Consider the following 20,383-nt stretch of genomic DNA (forward strand, 5'->3'; position numbering starts at 1 on the left):
TCAGCTCGGGTCTTGATCTCAGGGCTTAAGTTCTGTGTTGGACTCCATGCTGAGTCTACTTAAAAAAAGGGGGGGGATATGGTATATTAATGTAATGGTCAAACCAGGTATAGGTTTTTTTTCTGTATCATCTCTTGGTGAAGCCCACATTTGTGAGGATATTTTTAGATCTTAGAACTTTGAAAAAGGCTTAATGTTCTGTACAAGCTTAATATTGGAACAGTTATCTAGTTTTTAGACTGCTTTATATGAGTAGGAGTCTTTTACATACTGTAATATAGGACCTTGAAATTCAGAATTTTATTAAAGGAGAGCTTAATAGGTGGTTTTTTTTTTTTTTAACCATTTTATTTATTTATTTGAGAGAGAGCAAGCAGAGGGGTGGGAGAGGGAGAAGCAGGCTCCATGCTTAAGCAGGGAGCCGGATGTGGGGCTCAATCCCAGGACCCTGGGATCATGACCTCAGGCAAAGGCAGACGCTTAATTGACTGAACCACTCAGGTGCCCCATTTTCTACCATTTCTAATTGCATTTGGAGAGCTGTAGAGAATGTGTAGAATGGTAAGTGGGGTTATTTGGGGTTATGGGTATGGAGGTGCACTTAAGTTCAATTATCTTCTCTAAAATATATGTCATATTTCTGTGACCTAGATCTTTAAAGCTTTCTACTTACCTGTAGGAAAGAATTGACTAGGTATTATAAATTTATACCTCAGATTAGGCCTGGAAATTAAATTCCATGTAAATAACAATTTTTTTAAAAAAAAAGTGTTTCCAGTATCTGAAAGCCTTGTTAAGGAATTTGAAGATTAATTGAGTACTGGCAAAGATTTAATAGTATAAAATACTTTAGCTTCTTTTGTGTTCATATTTTATTTCCAAGAGGTTTAAAATAGTAAAAGTGACTTAATGGACCTAAAAATGGTGTTTGATTCCCAGGGTTCAGTTTATGGAAATTAGAAATGTTAGTTACTACTCTCATATTTGATTTCTTTTAAAATGGAATTTTACTTTAAGTTGTTCTGTTTATTTTTCAGAGATATAACTACAATGAAAGGAACCATTGTTGCTCAAGTGGATTCTAGTGAATCCTTCCAGGAATTCTGTAGTACATCTTGTTTGTCTCTCTATGAGGACAAACAAAATCCTACTAAAGGAGCTCTAAATAAATCAAGATGTACAATTTGTGGTAAACTAACAGAGGTTTGTATTTTTGTGCCTTTTCTCTTTAATTCTAACTAATGGGAATATTCTTTATTTAATAGTTATGATAAACTGTTCCATCTGTGTATATTTCCTTAAAACTGTGGATACGTAAAATTTACCTTATAAATATCCCATTATGTAATCCTGTTCTCCCATGGGGAGAATGATTTAGGAAATATTAAAATATAATATTAATTGACCCTTTTCTTGAGGTTTGGAACATGTAGAGACAGAACAATAGTGTTTAAACATATAGGCTGACTACCAAAGAAAGACAACAAACTAGAATGCTTAAGAAGGAGAGCAAAGGGAGGGAATATTTTTTGATAACTTCACATTATTAAATGGTATTAAAGTTTTTGAATTTGAAGAAAAAGAAAACTGTGTGCTATATATACCTCATTTGAATTATGTACTTAATTTTAGTTCCTTTTGGATTTGTCTAAAGATTTCCAATCTGTTTTAGAATTTTATACTAACCCTATCCAAACTGTGTTGTTTCCTCTCATTTTTAGGTATTTCTAGAGACGTTTGTAGTGATGTTAGTAGTGGTTCCCCCTCTGCCATACTTGTATTTCTTATGTGTATAAAAATAGTTCAAAGAAAAATGAAAGATATTTTTATTTTCTCTTTACCCTCCACAGAAAAATCACTGAAGCTTTTTTTCTTTTGGAGTACTTTGTTACTTAGTACTTGTGATACTCATGTGTTTGTTTGCTTATTTTTAGATTCGCCATGAAGTTAGCTTTAAAAATATGACTCATAAGCTGTGCAGTGACCACTGCTTTAATAGATACAGAATGGCCAATGGTTTAATAATGAATTGCTGTGAACAGTGTGGAGAGTACCTGCCCAGCAAAGGTGCTGGAAATAATGTCCTGGTGATTGATGGTCAGCAGAAAAGATTTTGCTGTCAAAGTTGTGTCAGTGAATACAAACAGGTAATTCATGATCCAATCAGAATTGGCCATTCTCTTGAATATGTTTTAAATTGTAATAGTTTTCCTTTAGCAGCATTTATTAAGTAGGTTTATCCTGGAATCTCATTTAATTCCATTATTGTCTTCATCTCTTGGAGATGACCTATCCCAAATGAATACTGATACATGTAAATTATTGGGCATTTGTGTGATTTTACATATAATAGTAAATGCAGAATGATTGTTCTTTTGAAATATTTGTTTATGGGTAGAAGAGAAGGGTTGCAAATAGTGGTTTTTTCAAAGCTTAGCAATGATTGTCTTATATTTCAGTGTTAAGGTCTTTTTTTTTCTTTTTAATTAAAAGATTTTATTTATTTATTTGACAGAAATCACAAGTAGGCAGAGAGGCAGGCAGAGAGAGAGGGGAAGCAGGCTCCCTGCCAAGCAGAGAGCCCGATGTGGGGCTCCATCTCAGCAGCCTGGGATCATGACCTAAGCTGAAGGCAGAGGTTTTAACCCACTGAGCCACCCAGGTGCCCCTGTTAAGGTCTTTTGATTTAGTTTGTTTTTGAATATATACATATGGTTCAAAAATAAAATGTACATAAAAAAATATATTCAGAGAAGACCAGCTCCTGTTTCTATCTTTTCCTTTTGGTTCCTGTTCATCTTTTATAGGTATTAGCTTTTCAGTTCTTACTATTTTATATGTTCTGTTCTTTTTGAAAAATTAAGATAATATGCAATTCATTCCTAGTTTCTATTTTTTCTGTAGAGAAGAGCATACTGTATGTGCTATCTTCTGTTTTTCACTTCATAGTATACCTTGGAAATTGTTGTATATCAATGACAGATGAACTTTTCTTTTTTTAATGGCTGCTCAAGTTAAATTTTTAGGAAATTTGTGAGCTGGTTATTAAAACACTATTAAAAATTAATTATATTAATAATATATGATAATTATATTAATAATAAACATAATAATTTATATTAGTCTGCTAAGGCTGCCTTAACAAAATACCAGACTAGAGGGCTCAAACAACAAATTTATTTTCTTACAGTCCTGAGGCTACAAGTCTAAGATCAAGGTGCCTTTCTTGGTTGGTTTCTGGTGAGGGGTCCTCTTTGGAGCCTTGCAGATAGCCTCCTCCTTGAGGTATCCTCATCTGGTCTTTCCTCTTTGCAAAAGGGTGGTTGGGGGGGAGGAGAAGAGAGGGGATCTCAGGTATCTCTTCCTCTTACAAGGGAGGACCTTAGTCTTGTCTGGTAAGGACCACACTGTTAGTACTCATTTAAACTTAACTGTCACCTTATAGGCCCAATTCCAAATACAATCTCATTAGGAGTAGGGCTTCAGTGTACAAATTTTGGGGGGGGACGACATAATTCAGACCGTACCAATATTGAAAACAAAATAAATACTCAAAATCTATTACTTCCTAATTACTGTATCTTAATATCTGTATTCTTAAGATTACTTCTTTTGTGTTTATATAATGGAAATATTACACATAATTGTGTGCTTTTGTGCATCTCTTCCCAGTTTGCTGTTTAGTTTCACTTTATAGCCTGAAACTAGCCACATTGGTAGTATTTTCACGGCCAGTGAAATTGCAAAATGTGCAAATTGTGATGTCTTCCTTAATCTCTGAAGAGCTACTGGTTAATCATATCCCGGACAGCACTGGTGTATATGATAGTTTGTTTGATCACTTTGCTCTTGGATGGTATTGGGGTTATTTCCAGGTTTTTTGCTATTATAAGTCATATATGATGAATAACTTGGTATATACTTTATTCTGTGGAGGTATGGCATCAGGGTAGATTCCTAGAAACTGAATTGCTTGTCTAAGGAATCCATATGTTAGTTTGTTAGATGTTGTTAAATTCCCGTCTGTTACAATTGTACCAGTTTGCATTTCTCTCAGTAATATATGTGGAAGTGCCAGTGTTTCCCTGTTGCCTCTCCAGCTGAGAATATCAGCATATCATTCTGATTGGTAAAAATGATACGTTAATATTATTGTAATTTGTATTCCTTTTATTAGGAGTGATGATGAGCAGTTTTTTAAATTTCAGAACTAATTGTCTCCTTTTCTGTGACTGTTTACCCATTTTACCCATTTTTTCTTTGGGTTTTGATCTTCTCAGCTTTTCCAATTAAATTGAACATTTATTTTGGGGTACCCGGGCCTCTGACTGTTGATCTCAGCTCAGGTATTGATCTCCTGGTTGTGAGTTCAGGCCCCTTATTGGGCTCAACACTGGGTGTGGAGCCCACTTTAAAAATAAATAGAACATTTATTTTAATAAGCAAAATGCATTTGTAATTTGTTTACAAACAGTTACTTAACTTCTGTCATGTTGCAAGTACTGTCTTAGTTTCTGGAAATAGTGCTTGTGGGAAGTAAAGTAGACCAAGTTCCAGCTTTTGTAGGATTTGTATTGGTGTGGCATACTTCAGATTCTTTAGTGTTAGGAAAGCTGTGGAGATGGGAAGGACCAGACTAATAATAATTTTCAAGACCTCATTATAGTGTTTGATGTTTGATGATTATGTTGCATTTATTATCTTCTGATATGTAGAAGGTTTGGTTGAGAGTGCTGGCTTTAAGTTGGTATGGGTTAAAATCCTGGACCCACCAATCACCCATCTGTGTCATGAGCAAAATATTTAACCTTTGTGTCTTGCCTCATTTTACCATGTGTAAAGTTGTAGAATAGCAATCCCTGACTTACAGTGTATTAAAAATGAAATCTGAGTCATTCTTCTTCATTCTTAAGATCCTACTTCAAGAAACTGAACATGACCAGTTCTCCATCTGCCCCTTTTTGTTCTCTGCCAATTACTATCCCTTTCTACCTCCTAAAAAACACACACTGTCTTTGACTTCAAACATGGTTTGACTTTTTATAAAGTTATGTAAGTGGCATTAATATGTGATGATACTCTGCCAAGTTATGTGTGAGTTGGATTTTTTTGTCATGTAAAATTTTAAATTTTATTGTCAAATTTAACAGTTTCTCTTTTATTCCTTCTGGATTTTGTTTTATATACTTCTCCTCACTCCCAGACTATAAAGGAATGCTTTTCATATTTTACTTCTGTTTGCAAGGCTTCATTTTAATCTTTAAATCTTGAATGCATTTAAAGGAATTCTGATATATTGTTGAATTATGGGTCAAATATTATCTGCATCCAAATGACTGCCCTTGAGAATCAGCATCTAAGTGATGTCAAAATGTCCTATCATAGAACAAGGGATTTCATTCTATTTGTTATATCAATATGTTCCTGTTAAATTCGTAAATATTTTGGGATACCTTGGGTGGCTCAGTAGGTTAAGCGTTTGCCTCGTAGGGCTCCCTGCTCAGTGGTGCTTGTGTGAGCTCTCTCTATCGCACAAATAAATAAATAAAATATTTTTAAAAAAGGAAAAAATAAATTCATAAATATTTTACCTTCTTTGTTGCTTTTTGATTTTAAAGATTTTGTTTACTTGAGAGAGATTGATTGAGCTCTTAGAGATTTGGGCAAAAGCAGGAGGAATAGCAGATGTGGAGGGAGAATCCCTAGCAAATTCCACACTGAGTGCTGACCCTGACCTTGGGCTCTATCTCACAACCCTGAGATTCATGACCTGAGTAGGACTTAACTGACTGAGCCACCCAGGTGCCCCTGATGCTATTTCAAATGAGGTTTTCTTTTCCATTATTTTATATATGTGTATACGTATATTTATGCACATGTATTTTTAATTTATTTTAAATGCCTGCTATCTAACTAAATCATCATTATTGGTTAATTTTCTTGGATTTTTAACTAAACCATTATACCACCTGCAAATAGAAAGTTTAGATCTTTCTTTACATTTCTTATTCCCATTATCATTTTGTCTTGCCTGATGGTATTTCCTAATAACTCCAGTATAGTTTTGAATAGTGAAATTAGTAAACATCTGTTTTTCCAGTGGGAATTTCTTTGGTGTTTCCTTATTAAATAAGATGCTGGCTTTAGGGTTGAGATAAATAAGTTTTACCATATTAAAGAAGCACCCATTGAATTTTGTTTTCCAAAGTATTTTATCAAAAATTAATGTTGAGTTTTGAAGATCTTCAGTGTTTGGAGGTGATTGTATCATTTTTTTCTCTGCTTTTAATACATGAATTATTTTAATGAGTTATTTTACAACCCATCTAACCTTTCTTGCATTACTAGAATAAACCATACTAGATCATATTTCAAATGTTTAGTTGTCATTGTTTGTATTTAGCACTTTCCCATTGGTATTCATAAGTGACATTGGTCTTTAATTTCCCTTTTTGAGTGCCCTTTTTAAGATACCAGTGTTTTATTTGCTTTAAAAAATGCTTAAGAGCAAAATTCTTATCTTTTCATGCTTAAAGCAATAAAAATGAAAATAAATTAATTAAATATTTAACTCAAAAAGTTGTAAAAAGAAACTGTGAGAAGAAAAGAAAAATAAAAGTAGGAGTTAGTAAGTTAAGAAATCAAAACAGTACCAAAATAATCCAGAATGTTGTCTTTATGATAAGTTCTGTGAAAAATTAGACCAACTGATCATTAATCAGGGAAAGGTTTAAAAACAGTGGAAATGGAAGAAAATTATTTAAAAGGGACTACTTTGTATAGAACTTTATATAAAAATGTTGAAAATGTAGATTGAGTAATTTTCCATGAAAATATAATTTTTGTGTATATGAAAATAGAATTTACCAGACCCCCTTGGTGCCTCAGTGGGTTAAAGCCTTTGCCTTCGGCTCAGGTTATGATCCCAGGGTCCTGGGATCGAACCCCGCATCAGGCTCTTACTCAGTGGGGAGCCTGCTTCCTCCTCTCTCTCTCTCTCTCTCTCTCTCTCTCTCTGCCTACTTGTGATCTCTGTCCAAAAAAAAAAAAAAAAGTATAATTTACCTAAATTGACTCCAGAGCAGATAAAATAAGGCTGAGAAATTTCCAATGGAATAGAGATCGTTATCAGTGAACTACCCCACAAAAAGAAACAGACTCCAATGTTTCTTTTCTTTCTTCTTCTTCTTCTTCTTTTTTTTTTTTTAAGATTTTAGTTATTAGAGAAAGCACTAGCAGAGAGGAAGAAGAGGGGGAGGGAGAAGCAGACTTCCTGCTGAGCAGGGAGCTTGAGCTTTGGGCTAGATCTTAAGACCCTGGGATCTTGACCTCAGGTGGAGGCTGGCTCTTAAATGACTGAACCACCCAGGACTACCTGCTCGTTTCATAGGGAAATTTCATCAGATTTAAAAAGGTAATCTCAAAGCTATTTTAAACCATTCCAGAGCATAAAATGGGAAGAAAATATAACTCATAGTTTTAAAAAACAAATTGTGATAAATATGTATAAAACAAAATTTCCAATTGTTTTGAAATATTTTTAAGTATACAGTTGAGTGTCCTATGAAATACATTCATAACGTGCAGTCATCGTCTCTATTTTTAGAACTTTTTAATGACAGAAACAAACTGACAAGCCAGGAACTCCTCATTTTCTCTTACCTCCATGGTGCCTGGTAATCTTTAATCTACTTTGTGGCTTTATGAAAATTTGCCTATTCTAGATATTTCATATACTTTTTTTTTTTTTTTAAAGATTTTGTTTATTTATTTGACAGAAATCACAAGCTGATGGAGAGGCAGGCAGAGAGAGAGAGAGAGGGAAGCAGGCTCCCTGCTGAGCAGAGAGCCCGATGCTTGACTCGATCCCAGGACCCTGAGATCATGACCCGAGCCGAAGGCAGCGGCTTAACCCACTGAGCCACGCAGATGCCCCAATATTTCATATACTTGAAGTCATACTTTATCCTTTTGTGTCTGGTTTATTTCACTTAGGATAATGTTTTCAGTTTCATCCATGTTTGTAGCATTATTTTTTACTTCTGAATAATATTCATATATAGATCACATTTTGTTTATCCATTCATTTGTTACAGGGTGTTTTGGTTGTTTCCAGCCTTTTGGCTAGTGTGAATCATGCTGCAATGAGCATTGGCATACAAGTATCAGTTTGAGTAGTGGTTTATCATTCTTCTGGGTATATCCCTAAGGTTGATTTGGTTGGTCATAGGCTAGTTTAGCTCTCTTAGGAAATGTAAAACTTTTTCTGAAACAACTGTATTGATAATTTTACATGAGGTTTCCATTTTCTGTACCTCTTCCTAGCACTTAATTACTTTCTGCTTTTTAACATTTTTTAAATTTTATTTTAATCATCTGGGTAGATGTGAGGTGGTATTTATGGGTTTGATTTGCATTTCTCTGACTACTAATGATGTATTTTTTGTGCTTATGGGTGATTTGTATATCTTCTCTGGAGAAGTATTAATTCTTTGCCCATTTTAAATTGCATTGTTTTTTCCTTCTGTTTTTCAGTTGTAGGGTTGTTTTTTTTTTTTTAAAGATTTTATTTATTTATTTGAAGTAGAGTGAGCAAAAGAAAGAACGTGAGCTGGTGGGGGGCAGAGGGAGAGGGAAAAACAGGTTCCCCATTGAGCAGGGAATCCAGTAGGCTCCATCCTAGGACCTGAGCTGAAGGCAGATGCGGAGCTAGCCAGCCGCCCTTAGGAGTTTTTTTTTTTTAATCTGAATATTAACCCCTTCTTTCTTTACTTTTTTTTTTTTTTAAAGATTTATTTATTCATTTGAGAGAGAGTGAGAGAGTGTGAGAGTAAGAGAGCGCTGGAGCATGGGTGGGGCAGAGAGGCAGGGGGAGAGGGAGTCCCAAGCAGACAACACTGAATGCAGAGCTTGAAGCTCCTTGTGGGGCTCAGTTTCAGGACCTGGAGATCACCGCCTGAGCAAAAACCAAGAGTTGGCTGGCTGCTTCCCCTACTGTGCCACCTAGATGCCCCTAATCCCTTATTTGATTTATGGTTGCAGATAATGTTTCCCATTTATTGGTTGCTTTTTTACTTTCTTGATAATGTCATTTGATGTACAAAAATTTTAATGTTAAAGTCCAGTTAACCTTTATTCCTTTGTTGATTATGTCTTTGGTGCCATATCTAAGAATTTGTTGCCAAATCAAGGGTTAAGATGACTTATTCCTGTCAGCTTTATGGTTTTAAATGTCACATTTAGGTCTTTGGGCCATTTTTATTATGTATTTATTTATTTATTAAGATTTTATTTATTTGTCAGCGAGAGAGAGAGAACACAAGCAGGCAGAGAGGGAGGCAGAGAGAGAAGCTGGCTCCCCACTGAGCAAGGAGCCCGATGCAGGACTCGATCCCAGGACCCGGGATCATGACCTGAACCGAAGGCAGCGGCTTAACCAACTGAGCCACCCAGGTGTCCCTCTTTGGTCCATTTTGAATTAAATTTTTGTTTATGATGTGAGATAGGCAGGCAGCTTAATTCTTTTGTATATGGAAATCGAGTTGTCCCAGCATCATCTGTTGAAGAGAGTGTTGTTCCAATGGAATGAACTTGTCATAAATGTAAAATATTATTTGGCCATAGGTGGTTAGGTTTATTTCTGGACTCATTTTATATTCCATTGGTCTACTTGTCTGTTCTAGTGCAGGTGCCACATTGTTACATAGCTGTGTCTTTGTAGTAAGTTTTGAAATTAGTTCTTTGTTCTTGAACTTTGAACTTTGTTCTTCTTTAAAGATTGGGTATTCTAGACTTATTCCAATTTTATGTGAATTTGAGGATCGGCTTTTCCTTTTCTCTAGTAAAGATAATTAGAATTTGGATGGTGATTGCACTGATTCTCTAGATTGTTTTAGGTAGTATTGACATTTCAACAATGTTAAATCTTCCTGTTTGTGAATATGGGATTGTCATCCCTCATTTAGACCTTTCGTAACTTCTCTCAGCAGTTTGTACTTTGCAGCGTACAAGTCTTCACCTCCTTCAGTATATTTATAAGTATTTTATTCTTTTGAATGCTATTGTTAATAGAATTGCTTTATGAATTTCCTTTTCAGAGTATACATTGCTAGTATTTAGAAACATAACTGATAGTTAAGTGTTGATCTTGTACCTGCAACTTTGTTGAATTTATTAGCTCTAGTAGCTTTATTGTGGCTCTCTTGGAATTTTCTCCACATAGAGTCATGTCATCTGCAAATAGCAGTAGTTTTTGCTCTTCCTTACCAATTTCGATGCCTTTTATTTCTTTTTCCTCACTGTTCTGGCTAGAATTTTCACCATTTTGTAGACTATAAGAAATTGCACAGCCATGTTTTGTTTCTGATCTTACAAAGGAAAGAAAAACCTTGTGTCTTTGTTGAGTCTGAAGTTAGCTATGCGTTGTTCATATATGGCATTATGTTGAGGTAGTTTTAGTCTTAGTTTTTTGAGTCCAAATGTGTGTTGGATTTTGTCAAACTTTACCATTTGAGATTATGATGTGGTTTTTACCAACATTGTATTTGTGTGTTTTATTATATTCATTACCTTCTATTGAACTACTCTTGTTTGTGGGTTATAATACTTTCAGTATGCTACTGAATATGGTTAACATTTAACATTCTAAATTTTGTAACTAATTTGAGGTGATAACTTAATTGGCATTTAAGAACTCTGCTCCTGTATAGCTCTGCCATTATTAATGTTGTAATAAGTTACATCTTATATACTGTTTGCATAATAACAGATTTACAGTTGTGTTTTGTGCATTTGGACTTACAAACCAAAAATATAGCAGAATTGCTTTTTATATTTGCCCATGTAGTTACTTATAAGATCCTTATTTCTTCATTCTGCTGGAGTTACTTTCTAGTTTCCTTTTCATATTGGCATACATCTTTGATTCTCTTTAGTATTTCTTGTAGAGTAGATCTGGTGGTAACAGATTCTTTCAGTTTTTTATTTGGGTATGTCTTTATTTCTTCCATGTTTGGATAATAGCTTTGCCAGATTTAGTATTTTTTTGAAATTTTTTTTCTTTCAACATTTAATATATGTCCTCTTACTGCCTTTTGGTTTCCACGTTCTCTGATGAGAAAATGGTGGAAAATCTTACTGAGGATTCTTTGTACTTGATGAATAGCTTGTCTGTAGCTACTCAAGAATATCTCTGTCTTTCAGCAGTTTGGTTATAATGTGTCTTCTTGTGTGTCTTTTGAGTTTAATCTTACAAGTTGTTGTGCTTTTCAGCTTTCTAGATTTGTTTCCTATCATAAAATTTACGAAGCTTTCCGTCATTCTTTCTTTTCCTTTTTAAAGACTTTATTTATTTATTTGAAAGAAAAAGAGGGCCAGAGAGAGAACAGGATTAGGGGGAGTAACAGAGGGAGAGGGAGCAGCAGATTTCCTGTTGAGCAAGGAACCCTGTGCTGGAATCCATCCCAGGACACTGGGGTCATGACCTGAGCTGAAGGCAGACATTCAACCGACTGAGGCACCCAGGTGCCCCTAAGCCATTATTTCTTGAAATAATCATTCTTTTTTCTCTATTCTTCTGGGCCTCTCATAATGCAACTGTTGGTCTACTTGATCTGTCCTAATAGGTTCCTTAGGCTTTGTTCACTTTACTTGTTTTTTTTTTTTTTTTTCTTTTCTTCCCCTTTCTGCTCTTCAAAGTGTGGTTTCAGTTTGGGCCTTGTTACTGCTGTTGAAAATCCTGACTGTATCAGTTCTCATCTTGAATAGGTAGGTGACAGGGTACCTTGTTATTTCCTGATAGGGTTGAAGTTCAGGCTCCCTATTTGGCCTTTTCTCACATCATCCTAATTGGGTTGCTACAGCAGGGCAGTTCACTGCAGCCAGGCCAAAGTAGAGTTGAGGCTCTCCTCTCTCTTGTCCTTTTCTTGTGTGGGTGGAGTTAGTGCCACATTATTCCTGTGGTGTTTGGATCCAGTAGAGGGGCTATTGACTAAGTTTTCTGTCTTTATGTGCCAGCTGTATTTCTCCTATTGCTGTGTCATTTTCTGTTGTTGGCTTCAAGGTTTTTTTCTTTGTCTTATTTTTATTTTTGAATAAAAATAATTCAAATTTTAATTTTATTTAAAATTGTCAGGAATTCGACTGTGGTAATGTGATTCTTTCAGTTTATCCTTTCTGGGGTTTGCTCAGCTTCTTTTATCTTCTGCCTAATTTGCAATGTTTCCTCTCCCTTCAGGACTACAGTGACTTTTATTCTTTGTTGAAAGAGGCCAAATAGGGAGCCTGAACTTCTGTACATTTTTTACAGTCCTACAGATCCCTGAGGCTCTGTTTTTTATTTTTCTTATCCAAGTCTGTTTTCTTTCAGTTCAATTTGGATTATTTCTCTATTTCCCTTCGAGGATTCTTTCTTCTGTCTTCAGTGATTCTTTCCTCTGTCTTACCATTCTGCTGTTGGTTGGGGTTTTCTCTTGTTGTTTGCTAATAATTTTTTTAGAATGGTATTTTGTTGTTTTTTTTGGTTTTTGTTTTGTTTTGTTTTTAGTTTCAGAGGTAAAGTGTAGTGATTCATTAGTTACGTATAACACCCAGTACTCATTACCGTCAAGTGCCCTTCTTTTTTTTTTTTTTAAAGATTTTATTTATTTATTTGACAGAGATCACAAGTAGGTGGAGAGGCACGCAGAGAGAGAGAGAGAGAGGAGGAAGCAGGTTCCCCACCAAGCAGAGAGCCCAATGTGGGGCTCAATCCCAGGACCCCGAGATCATGACCTGAGCTGAAGGCAGAGGCTTTAACCCACTGAGCCACCCAGGTGCCCCACGTCAAGTGCCCTTCTTAAGGCCTGTTACCCAGTTACTCCACCCCCCACCCACCGTCCCTCCAGCAACCGGCAGTTTGTTTTCTAAAGAGTTACAATGGTTTTAATGTTATAGAAAAATTAAGCAGATAGCATAGAGTTCTCTTTGATGGTCTTTTATTGATAACTTAAATCGTTAAGATAATATTTGTTGCCGTTAATGAACTGGTATTAATGTATTTGTTATTATGTGAAGTCATTACTTTATTCAGATTTCCTTCTATACAATATACACTTTCTGATCTGGATTCCATCTAGTATACCACATTATATACAGTAATCATGTTACCTTAGGCTAGTCTTGGTTATGACATTTTCTCAGACTTTTTATTGTTTTTGATGACCTTGATAGGTTTTAGGATTTAGGTATATTGTAAGATGCCCCTCTATTGGAATTTGTTTGAAGTTTTCTCATCATTAGATAGATTGGGGCTGTAGGTTTTTAGGAGGAATGTTGCAGAGGTGTTTACTTTTTACACTGCCATTTTCATCACATCACAAGAGTACATCTATCAACGTGATTTAAAATGACTGTTGAAGTTGATGTTGTACCTTGCTGCAGTAGCATTTGTCAAGGTTCTCCACCCCATTTCCATGTTGTACTCTTTCTTCTTTCCTTTCTTTCTTTTTCTTTTTCTTATCTTTTCTTTTGTTTTCTTTTCTTTTTTGGAGAGTGAGAGTGTGTGTGCCCAGAAGGGGAGAGGAGCAAAGTGTGAGGTGGAGAGAGAATCTCAAGCAGGCTCCATGCCCTGTGCCAAGCCTGAGGCGGTGGCCTGAGGTCAGGACCAAAGCTGAAATCAAGAGTCCACCCTTAACAGACCGAGTCACCCAGGCTTTTCCCTTGTATTCTTGAGAATGAAGTCCTTATCTCCTTTAGGGTGGAGTATATAGCTAATTGGAATTTTTCTGTGTAAGAGATTTATCTTTTCTCCTTCATTTATTCATTTATTCAGTCACTTACTAATACTAGTAGGGACTCGTGGACATTTTATAATTTGGGGCTATAATAAAATACAGTTTTATTTTCTTGGTCAAAATTTTCTAGCTTTGGCCATTGGGAGCACTTTCACTTGGCTCCTGTGTTCTTTTGACATATCCCATCCATTGATTTTTAAAATTTCTGTCAGTGGGTTTTTTTAGTCCTTGAATTTCCATTCGGTTCATCTTTATAATATGCTGTTTTTTTAAATTTGAATTTGTATTTTTCATTGTTAAGTATATTTTTATTCTTTGTGGAGACATTTTTATCATGGCTGCTTTAAAAATCTGCCATAACTCTAATATCTCTGTTCTTTCATTGTTAGTATCTACTGATTGTTTTTTCCATTTATTTATTTTATTTTATTATTATTATCATTTTTTAGGATTTTATTTATTTATTTGAGAGAGAGCAATAGAAGGATGAAGGGCAGAGGGAGAAACAGACTCCTCAATGAGCAGGAAGCCTGATATGGGACTTGATCCCAGGGCTCCAGGATCATGACCTGAGCTGAAGGCAGATGCTTAACCAACTGAGCAACCTCGTCACCCATCTTTTTCTATTTAAATTGTGTTTTTTCTGGTTTCTGTTTTTTTTTTTTTAAGATTTTATTTATTTATTTGTCAGAGAGAGTGAGAGCACAGCAGAGTGGCAGGCAGAGGCAAAGGAAGAAGCAGACTCCCTGCTGAGCAAGGAGCCTGATGTAGGACTCGATCCCAGGACGTTGGGATCATGACCTGTGCCGAAGGCAGCCGTTCAAACAACTGAGCCACCCAGGCGTCCCGGTTTTTGATATTTTTGATAGGTTATGATTTTTTTTTAATCAAAGCCTGGAAATTTTGGGTATTATGTTATTACATTCTGGATCTTATTTAAACCTTCTGCTTTAGCTGGCTTTATTTGACACTGCTGTGGTAGGGGTAGGAAGGCCTAACCTCAGTACTGACCGGTGTAGGTTGAGATCCTGGCTGTCCATTTGGTGTCTCTTGACATCCATTGAAGTGGGAGGAGCTCTGTGTTAGTGCTGGGTGAGGATAGGAATTCTGGATCCCCTCTGGGCTTTGGCTTATCCACCGTACCTGGGAGGAGTAGGATTGCCTCTTTACTGCTCCCCACATAGCCTCCACTGACACCAAATGATTCCATTCTAGTGGATTTAGAAAATATTCTTTGTACTATCGTTAAAGAGAATAAAAATTATTTTAAAAAGTATTTCTTTTTGTTCTGTAAAATGTTTTCATGTTTAATTCATATATTACATGCTTATAATTTACAAGTAAATAAGTGGAAATCCATGCATACATTTTTACTTGACAAGGGGACACGATCAGACATGTTTAGAGACCACTACACAAGATGCTATATTGAATGTCTTTTCCTATAGTCTGAGGGAAGTAAAACTCTATGGTGATCTTTTCTTAACCCTTGCCCTCCCCTCCCTTTTTGACATTTGTCTCTAACATTTAACTTGGCTGCATTGTTTATATCCCCGTTGCTGAATTAGTTTCTGGAATATACTAATAATCTAGGTCCTGGCAGTGGAGACTGTATAATACTTAACATTTCTCTTTCAGTATTTCATTTTCCATTTTGACTTTAATGGAAAGCAGGAAGCTTTCTGCAAGGAGTGAAGATGTAAATTCGAATGTGCTGTAAACTGTCATGTGTTCTAAAAAGAGTTTCCAAAGCAACCCATTTGCCAGTAATGAAAACTAACTGCATGATCTTCAAATCACTTAATTTAGAATGCTTTGAGGTACCCTCGGCTGTAATGAGCTCTTAGAATACATTGTCATCTACGAAATAATGTTTTTTTGGCTAGGTTTACTTATAGGCAAGTCAAGTAAGTTGAAGGGTCTGTTTATAATCTGTTACCCGTTGTTATTATTTTATTATTAAATGATTTTTTTTCCCTATAGGATAATTGCAATAATAATGGCACTGGGGATAGGACAGATAGGCATTTTTAAAAGTTGGAATGAGTTTGTAAGACACAGACAATTAAGAACCAACTTCTACAGATTGTCTATTTACCTTTCAATTAAGCAGCCTTTAAAAAAATTTTTTTTGAAGTTTTTTAAAATCTTTTTTTTAGGTAGGTAGCCATCCAAGCTTCCTGAAGGAGGTTCGAGACCACATGCAGGACTCTTTCTTAATGCAGCCTGAGGTAAGGAGGACTATGGTGGTGGTGAAGCCCTTAACAATCTCATGTACTGCTACTATAGTATGTACCTGAAAAATTGTGTGCATTTTGAAGTATATTAAAATTTATGAACTTAAAATATATCAGATGATTGTTTTCTTATAGGCAAAATTTATTTCACTAAATTTTACATCTATTGTGATATGTTCATTTGCTTTTAGGTATTTTTATTAGCAGTTATTTTCAAATAAAAAATTTATTCACAGTACCTTGTGTACAGTAGGCATTTACCTAGGATATAAAAGGCCCTCTTTTGTGCCTACCTGAAAGATAAAAAAACCCTTTACTTTGTAAAAATTTCCAAATTCATATTCCTTAATCCAGATGAATACTACATAAAAATGTGACTAATAAATGTATAGAATTAATAATTATAACTGTAGTACAGGAATTAATATTGACATACTACTGCTATATGATTAATCTGTATGCCTTATTCACATTTTAAAACATTAATGTCCCTTGTAGCAAATGAAAAAAAAAATTACTCCTTGTTTAGGATCCAGTCCTGGATTATAGGCCATTATTTCTTTAAAAATGTTTGTCTCCCCGTCCCCTTCTTCTGAGACCCCAATTCCAGATATATTAGATTTCCTGCTTTTGTCCCATGGTCCCTGTGACTCTATTATTTATTGGTTTTCTTTTGTGTGTGTGTGTGTTTTAATTTTGTTCATTTTGGAGAGTGCTGTTGTATCTTTAATTTTACTAATCTTCTCTCATACACTGTTAGTCCCATATGGTATATTTTATGTCTCAGATCTTGTATTTCCCATGTCTAGAAGTTCTTTCTGGGTCTTTTTTATATCTTCTATTACTTGCCTCATTATGTTCATGTTTTCCTCAACTGCTTTCATGAATACATCAGCATATTTATCGTAGTTCTTTTAACATTTTTGTCTACTCTTTTCTTAGCTGTCATTTCTAGATCTTGTTTCCACAGCTTGACTTTTTAAAATTTCTATATAATGAGTTATATTATGTTTTGTGGAATGTTTAAAAGCCATTGTTTTTATCTTTTGCATAGTTTTCTGATTTTTAAAAGTGGGAGGTTAGATCTAGTCTCTGTACTCCACCATGGTTGAGGTTGGAAGTCCTGTCTGCTTTAATCTGAAATAGTTCCTAGTCTTTGTCTTTAATGACTTTAACATTTTCGAATACTACAGGACATTTAGTAGAGTGCCCCTTAATTTCAAGTACATCAAGCTTTTATCTCTTGAGTACCTTCCCATGTGCTTCACTCATTTGGTCAAAATGTAGTAAAAGAGACGTATTACATACAGTGTAAAAGAATAAATTAGGGGGAAGGTTTCTTTAAAATCATGTGATGATTAATTTTGATATTCATATGTAATTGGGTAAAATTTATATATGTTATCATTTTTAAATGAATAGGCTGAAAATGAGCCAATTTGCCATAAATTCCCCATTATATTTACCTTTACCTCACTAATATCTTAACTTCAATTAGTTATACCTTATTCTTTTTCACTGAATTTGTAAGTGGATTTATTTTCTCCCATGTTTGCATGGAGAATATAATAATTGTGAATTTGTTACAATTAATTTCATTTTTTAAAACTCAGTATATATTTATAGGATGAATGAAATTTAAATATTTTGATTGTTTACACATGTAACAGAAAACATGGCATGAACAGATAATTCTTTTTTTTGTTTTTTACTAATGTTCTTTCATTAAATGGGTCCTTTTGTTTTTGAAGAAGTGGTGGCTGTGAAAGTGGCTGTGTTAAAATATTTTCAATATTAATGATTCTATCTTTCTGATAGTACTTTCTCATTCTCTTCAGATAAAAGTATTTGTCAGTGTGGACCAGTTGCTTAGCTCCTTGTTTACTTGACCCAATTCAACTGGTCTACTTTTTATTGGTACGTCTTAAAACTTACTAATTACTTAACCATTCTGCCAATAAAATTATTGTCAACTTGAAGGATGTATCTAATAAGTTAAAAAAAAAAAAAACCTAATCCAGGATTAGGTTAGATGGTTGGACTTCATTTATATTGATAAAAGAATTCTTGATGGGTGCTGCTACATGCAGGTCTTGCACAAACATCTACAGAGAGTTGATTGCTTTTTTCTCTTTGTGATGATCTAATGGCAAGTGTCCTGATATTTTTAGTATTTCTAATTTGTACTGTGGTGCCAGATTTTAAAAATTCTTTTTTCTTTTATTGTTATATTGCTGTGGTTTTTTTGGACTCTTTTCCCATTATAAAAGGTTGAATTATTGTAAGTGGAAAAACAGCATTCTCTCCTCTGCTGTCTTTGTAACACTGGGAAAGTTATAATTCGATTTCATAGGTTTGCAGTTACTCTTTTCTGTTCCTTGTTACCATTCTTTGATTGTTGATCAGTATTTCTTTCTGCAGTCTATGAGAGATTAAAGAATGGGTTGATTTCCACTTTGAAAAGTAAAATTTAGGACTTCGTGATGTGGTATTTAAGAAATGAGGAATAGGCAGATTTCTTGTTTTTTAATGGTATCATAAAAAATAATTTTTTATGGTACCAGTTACGTTTTTTAGTTACTCCTCTATTTGTTGTAGGCTGAGAAAGTTTTTTTTTTTTTTCTTTTCTTTTGGTGTTGATGGTAGTTATTTGGTTTTGGTTATTTTACCTTTAATTTATTACCTTTATTTTCTAAAATCCTGTGGCGCTCATGAAATTTGTCCATGCAGTTTACCCATTTTATTTTTGGCCTGATTATCATCTTCCCTGACATTTATTAGTCCTCCATCCATGGAACATTTTGAGGCCTTTTAATATCATATTGTACTAGATGCTGTTGGGTATGACAAGTGAATAAAACAATCTCAACATCATGTGGAAAGATGGACACAGTTTTGCAATATGACATTTGATATTTGATTTAGTAGCTTTTGAGAATTGTACAACCACTCAGAAGAGAGATCAAATAAAAGTTGCACTTGGTTTCCTTTTTGTTTGATTTCTAATTGTGACTCTCATGTTTTTAATACAAATACACCAGTTCATCTGCTGTATTTGTATTTTTGTAAGACTGTATATTTCAGCAATATTGCTTTTGTCCAGTAATTTTCAAAGTGTACCTCCTTTGATCTTATTAATATATTTTACCTTGATTCTTTGAATTATGTATTGGCAAGTATTTACTCTTGCCAGAGTATTGACTATTCTTATCTGTTGACTAGTGATTAGCTTTAGTTACTAACCCAAAATCCTTTTAAGTGACTTTTTTTAGTTTAAAAAAATTTACAAGTGGTGTATTATTGTGGTTGAATGAGATTGTAAATGTACTATACATAGGTGGTTAATTAGTTTTAAGAGAAGTTCTAAAAGTTGAGACAACAGCACAGCTCAATGGAAAAAATATTTAATACCAATTTTTTCCTCTGAAGGACTGTAGTCATTTGATTAATAAGTAAGGCTTATACTTGTAGGTCCATTTAATTTCTTCTGTCAGATGACAGAGAAGTGTGTCATGATGAACAGAAAACATGTGCCTTTGTTTTTCAGTTTATACTTTACCTATAGGTGGGGGATTCTCTTAAACTGATTAATAGAGGAAAACCCCTATTTTTTGAAGGAGACTTAGCTGAGATCATTACATTTGTTTGAACCTGATTTAGCTGCATTGTAGTTAACAGTTTGCATCCGAATGAAGATTTCTGACCCACTAAACCTGAATAGAGATTAACAGAATTGTTTTGCAGAGAGAAAAGGTGTACTGAAAATGAAAAATATAATTTTTTTCTAATTAAATTATAGTTTTCATAATTATCTTTTTATGTTTCAAATTTTAGAAATATGGAAAACTGACCACTTGTACTGGTTGCCGAACACAGTGCAGGTTTTTTGATATGACTCAGTGTATAGGTCCTAATGGATATATGGAGCCATATTGTTCAACTGCTTGCATGAACAGTCACAAGACAAAATATGCAAAATCACAAAGTAAGTTTCAGGTATTTGGAAAGTTAAAAAACCTTCATAACATGACTAATTTCTTAATTACTCTTTCCCCTTAATTTTGTTTTTATACTTGTTTTTAACTACGTAAACAATTTTATCACATTAAACTTTCTTACTGCAGACTTCTTTTAGTAGTTTTGACCATTCCATATTTCTTTGATTTTCTTCAAGTTATTGGTGAAGTTCTATCCTTGTCTCCATTGTTAGCTAATGTTTTCCTTCCCAAGATCTAAAATTGAGATTGTTTCATGTATCCATGTTTGTTTTAGAAACATGATGTCAGACTCTTCATAATACTTTTTAAGAGGCAAATAATCTTGGAAATGAATAAAAGAATAGTTTACAGAAGCTTCTGTTAAAAATTATTCTCA

The 20,383-nt window shown here is 34.4% G+C and overlaps 1 protein-coding gene across 4 annotated transcripts in view; it reads left to right on the top strand.

The window, feature by feature from the left end:
- The window catches only part of ZMYM2 (zinc finger MYM-type containing 2), a 115,876-nt gene that overhangs the window by 42,360 nt on the left and 53,133 nt on the right, over positions 1–20,383 (top strand). For all 4 annotated transcript variants that reach the window (XR_009400044.1, XM_059378094.1, XM_059378095.1 and 1 more), the window contains 4 exons: positions 1,038–1,203; positions 1,935–2,147; positions 15,932–16,003; positions 19,844–19,994. Coding sequence is in view for 3 of the 4 variants with exons in the window: in XM_059378094.1 (XP_059234077.1) it covers positions 1,038–1,203; positions 1,935–2,147; positions 15,932–16,003; positions 19,844–19,994 (602 nt within the window). In the remaining variant the exon portion in view is untranslated. The remainder of the gene's footprint in view (positions 1–1,037; positions 1,204–1,934; positions 2,148–15,931; positions 16,004–19,843; positions 19,995–20,383) is intronic.

The sequence above is a fragment of the Mustela nigripes genome, chromosome 15 (assembly GCF_022355385.1).
Source record: "Mustela nigripes isolate SB6536 chromosome 15, MUSNIG.SB6536, whole genome shotgun sequence".
Classification (NCBI taxonomy): Eukaryota; Metazoa; Chordata; class Mammalia; order Carnivora; family Mustelidae; genus Mustela; species Mustela nigripes.